We start from the raw sequence: 5,246 nt of genomic DNA, 5'->3' as shown, positions 1-5,246 counted from the left end.
GAGCCTAATTTTATACACATCTGACTCCCATTCAAGCACCGCAATTACTAGAACTTATGTCATGGATTAATGTTGGGTTCTAAATTCCTTTCTTTATATCCTTTCTGTTTACAGTTGGACAAGGCCCGGAAAAATGGACCTGTTAGTGAAGCTGAAGTGGCATCCGCAGATTCTATATCTGAGCTTGAGACTCTGAGAAGAATAGATGCAGGACTGCTTAGCTTTAAGCATGTTTTCATGGCGATGTTCATACCACTGATTTCGGCAAGTGAGAGCAATGTTATTTCTTGTGCTAGAAGCCCAGCAAAGCAGCATTAGGCACAAACTTTTAAGACAGATCAAGAATGACCTAGAAGATTTTATTTTGGCAACTTGATTTTCTGTAACAGCCACACAAATCAGGAGGAAAATCTTTGGAAATGATAAATAGCTCTGCTCGGTTCGATCTCATGCAAGGTTGGATTTTTTTACTTCTTTTGAATAGAATCATGTGCGCTACAGGTAGAAATTTACGGGGACTAAGGGCCAATCTTGCTCTATATTTTGTTTTTAACTAAAGGGCACGCCAAAATCAGAAAAAAAGAGGAAAGAATAATTCTATTAGAGAAGAAATCAAGCAATTCTGGGAAAGAACAGTGGTCACATGGTTAGATTCCGATCACTCGACTGAGCAATAGATGCAGTTCTGATCAACGGGCATTGGAGATGGGACGGCCTATCATAAATCTGGCAAACAGCCGGGCTTGGATAGCCCAACCGAACAAGAAAGTGGAGGAGAATCCATTTTCACTTTATTAGAGAGAGAAGGTGCAGCGTCTACCGTGGTCCATGACCAAGCAGAGCATGTAGTTCTTTCACAAGATCCTATCGCTTGGCAACCAGTGAAACGATTAAAAGAATTGCTAAGGTATAATGTTAAGATCTTTGTTCCCAGATTTGTGGATAACCAAAATGATACACCATCGAGAGGACAAGAATGCAGCGTACAATCTTGAAGGTCTTCCTTTCTGAATCTGGGAAGTGATTTGATACGGTTTTACAACTTGAAAATGCTCCTTATGGATGTCGTACATTGCTGTAAATTGACGACAAAAACTCGAGGCAAATTTTATCCGGATTCTGGAGGTATTTGATGGCCAGTTTTCCAACATCATTTCTGATCCACGTTTTTCTTTTTTGATAACTCAACTGCCGCAGTTTCCCCTTTCCAGGATTTCCCAAGAGTAAGCGACATGTACCCGCCTGGGTGAGAAGCTCAATTGGAAAAAGGAATGTGCCTGGATAGTAATCTGAGGTTTGGCGTAAGCTCTCTATTGTACCAAACAAGAATGTTCATACTGCGTAACCTACAATCTTACTGAATCCTCAGGACTTCTCAAACCCTTAATTCTAAGATCCAGCCATCAACATATTAAACTATTGTATGCGCAGGTTCTTAGCTCTTCTAGCCGCGCAGGCTCTTCTACTTCCTCATCAAGCAAAACATCACAATCAGGTATATATCCAACTGACTGCATCTCTCCTATTAGCACTCCAAGTCTCTCATATATCTCTTCGTGTCTTGGGTGGCCTTTGTCCCCAACAAGAAATGCATGCACTTCATCTTTCAATTCAATCCAGCTACAGCCTGGTTCCTTTTTCAGCTTATTATGCCTCATCATCTTTCTCATCTCCGAAACATTACCCCACATTCCTGCATCAGCATAAATGTTTGATAGAAGAACGCAAGCAGAAGAGTCTTGCGGATCCAATTGCAAAAGAGCCCTAGTTGCTTTTTCTGCAACCTCTACATTCCCATGGATCTTGCAAACACTAAGCAGATTTCTCCAGATAACAGCATCAGCTTCGAAAGGCATCTTTTGAACAAGATTCAATGCCTCATCAATGCGCCCTGATCTCCCTAGTATGTCAACCATACATGAATAGTGCTCATATTGAGGATCTAAACCGTACTCACTCAGCATGACATCAAAGTAATGCAGCCCTTTATCAACAAGCCCCATGTGTGCGCATGCTCTGAGGACAGAAACAAAAGTTGCATGATTTGGCTTTACATTCACAAATTGCATACGCTCAAAAAGTTTTAATGCCTCTTCTCCAAGACCATGATAAGCATAACCACAAAGCATGGCGTTCCATGTTACAAAATCCCTGTCAGGTGCTTTCTCAAACATCAGCTGAGAATCTTGCATGTTTCCACACTTTGAGTACATATCAACAAGGGTGCTGCATATGTACACATCTGATTGCAGTTCCTGCTTGATAATTTGAGCATGTATTTGCTTCCCAAGACCAACAGTAGCTAAATTTGCACAAGTATCAAGAACTGCTGCATAAGTGAAGTTGTCTGGGTTTACACCCATTTCCAACATTCTTGAAAAAAATTTGTGAGCATCCTCACTTTGTTGTAGCAGAGAGAATCCAGAAATAATAGCATTCCAAGAAACCATTGTCTTTTGTTCTGTTCGGTCATGTATTTTATCTGCTTTTTCAATCATTCCACACTTGCAGTACATATCAACAAGGGCAGCTCCCACAAATGAGTCAAAACCCATTCCAGATTTTATAATTCTAGTATGGATCTCCATGCCGGTGTTTAAAGCTTGTCGACCAGCACAAGCTTTCAAGACACTGCCATAAGTGAAGTCATCAGGTTCCATTCTTGAGTGAATCATTGATGCAAAATGGGCAAGTGTTTCCTCTTCATTTCCATTCTGCTCACATGCTGCGATAATTGCATTCCAAGAGACAGCATCTCTCTTTTCCATCATATCAAACAGATCAGAAGCTTCAGCAAGAGCCTTGCATTTACCATACATGTCAAGGATGGCATTTGCAACACAAATATTTGACATAGAAATACTCTTAACCGCTAATCCATGAACTTGACGCCCCTCCAAATCTCCTCTGATGGATGCACAAGCATTTAATGCTCCGGATAGAGTTATTTCATCAAAACCAAGGCCAGTTTTCAGCAGAAGCTGAAATGACTTCAAAGCTTGAAAGCCTCGATCACTTCTGGCATACCCAACGATAATGGCATTAAACGATTGCAAACTACATTTTGGCATTGAGCTAAGTACCTTTTGAGCATCTGCCATCCTGCCACATTTTGCATACATATCCAAAGTGGCAGTTCCTACAATAATGTCAGATCCAAAAGCACTCTTTAAAGCATGGCTATGCAACTCTTTACCCAATCTTAATGCTGACAATCCTGCACAGGATCTGAAAAGACTAGCATAGATAGATTGACTAACCCCAACTCCCAGCCCTTGCATCTCCTTGAACAACTCTAAACCCTCAACATTCCGATCATTTTGAACACAACCAGCAATCATTGCACTCCAAGAAACCCAATTTTTCTCAGGAAGTTCACTAAAAACTGAAAGTGAATCTTCTAATCTCTTACACTTTGCATACATACCAAGCAAAGCACTCCCAGTGACCACATCACAATCAAATCCAAACTTCACCACAAGTCCATGAACCTGAACTCCCATATAACACTCTTCCAAAGCCCCACAAGCTTTCAAAACAACAGCAAGACTCGCTCGGTCAAAACCCACACCGCACCTCCCCATCTCCAAAAAAACATCAATCGACTTCCGACACTCACCATTCTGCAAAAACCCGGAAATCACTGAATTCCATGACACCACGTCTCTCTCCGGAATCTCATTAAAAAACTTTCTCGCAATATCCATTTCCCCACAACTAGCATATCCAGAAATAATGGAGTTATAAGAAACCACATCCCTCAGACACATCTTATCAAACACCTTGCACGCATAGTCCAAATGCAAACATTTTATGTACATTTGCATCAAACAATTGGACACAAAGGTTGTAGGTTCAAACCCACAAAAAATCATTCGAGCATGTGCTTGTTTTCCAGGATTCAGAGAGTTTTGTTTCGAGCATTCTTGGAAAATATGAGAAAAGGTTCTGATCTTGGCGGGTGGTTGGGTTTGGTTTTGAGCGAGTGTGGAGAAAGTGTTGGTGGGTACAGGTGGAATTTTCTTGTATAAAGGTATTGCGCGGTAAGAGAAGAAAAGCCTTGTTAACAGCCATAATTGAGAGGTGTGAACTGCCATGAACCATGGCACTCATGCTTTGGCGGGTCTTGCAGCCTTTAAAATTCTGTTGTTATCGTCCGCTAGAATAGGTTAACTACAAAAACGTCCCTAATCTATATTCTTGTCAGCAATATTATCCTTTAACAATTGTTTTAATCAATTTTGTCCCTTGCCCCAATCTAGTTTTGTCATTGAAGAAGCTCCGACAGTAGCAGGATAACTTCAATGATCATCCACTACTAAAATCTGATCGCACCAATTATTTAGTCACTTGGTATATATTTTTATTTATTTTAGCAATAAAGACATTCTGAGATCAGTTTTTTAAACCATTATTAGTGAGTGTTTGCTTTTATATCAAACCTGTTTTTTAGTTTTTTTTAAATTATTAAATTAACTTTTTTAAAGTTTTTTTTAATGATTTTGATGTGCTGTTACAAAAAATAAAAAATATAAAAAAATTATTTTAATATATTTTTAATTAAAAATTATTTTTAAAAAATAACTTGTATTACATTATCAAATACTATATACGAGCTCATTTATAATGCTTTTAAAGAAGTAGAAAAAATTTGAAACTCGAATAATTGATTCATATAGGTTAAATAAATTTGATTAATTTTATAATATGATTATAACAAAAAGCTAATAATAATAAAAAAACAAATAAAAAACAATAATGACAAATAAAAAATAAATACTTGTTAATATTATAAAAAATATACTCTCTATTCTAAAGGTCTTAATAATTTTATTTAATAACAAAATAAAAATTAAATGAGAATGAAATAATTTTATATGGAGAAAAAAACACATATGTAGTTTAATCACCATCCAATTTAAAAAAAAAAGTAAAAAAGGTTCTTTTGTTATTATTGTTCACCTCCTCACACAATATTATTGTGGATTTGAGTAGTATTTTTTTTTTTTAATTTTTAATTTAGTCTTCAAACTTTATTTTGCATAATTTAGCCATTTTGATCTCAAATTAGCACCTAAATTGCATATTTTTAGGAGGGGGGTTGAATTGAAAAGGAGGGGACTAAAGTGAAAAAGATGGGCATAATAAGTAATGGATTTGAAATTTATTTCAAAAGTTCATTTTTGTTCCTTATCTTTTTGAGCTCAAGAAACATGTCTATGTAATTTTCAAAAATTGAATTTTAA

At 37.2% G+C, this 5,246-nt stretch overlaps 1 protein-coding gene across 1 annotated transcript; it reads right to left on the bottom strand.

Moving 5' to 3' along the window:
• Window positions 1–910: 910 nt before the first annotated feature.
• LOC105114894 (Pentatricopeptide repeat (PPR) superfamily protein) lies at window positions 911–4,140 on the bottom strand. Its single transcript, XM_011011603.1, has one exon. It carries the CDS (start codon window positions 4,095–4,097, stop codon window positions 1,404–1,406), a length of 2,694 nt encoding a protein of 897 aa, XP_011009905.1. The 5' UTR covers window positions 4,098–4,140; the 3' UTR covers window positions 911–1,403.
• Between the last annotated feature and the right edge of the window lie 1,106 nt (window positions 4,141–5,246).

This window comes from Populus euphratica, unplaced genomic scaffold (assembly GCF_000495115.2).
Source record: "Populus euphratica unplaced genomic scaffold, PopEup_1.0 scaffold593.1, whole genome shotgun sequence".
Taxonomy (NCBI): domain Eukaryota; kingdom Viridiplantae; phylum Streptophyta; class Magnoliopsida; order Malpighiales; family Salicaceae; genus Populus; species Populus euphratica.
The sequence above is the reverse complement of the archived record's forward strand: the minus strand, read 5'-3'. Positions and strand labels throughout refer to the sequence as shown.

Coding starts and splice junctions, on each gene's coding strand:
- LOC105114894 (XM_011011603.1), bottom strand. CDS start 4,097: ATGGCAGTTCACACCTCTCAATTATGGCTGTTAACAAGGCTTTTCTTC.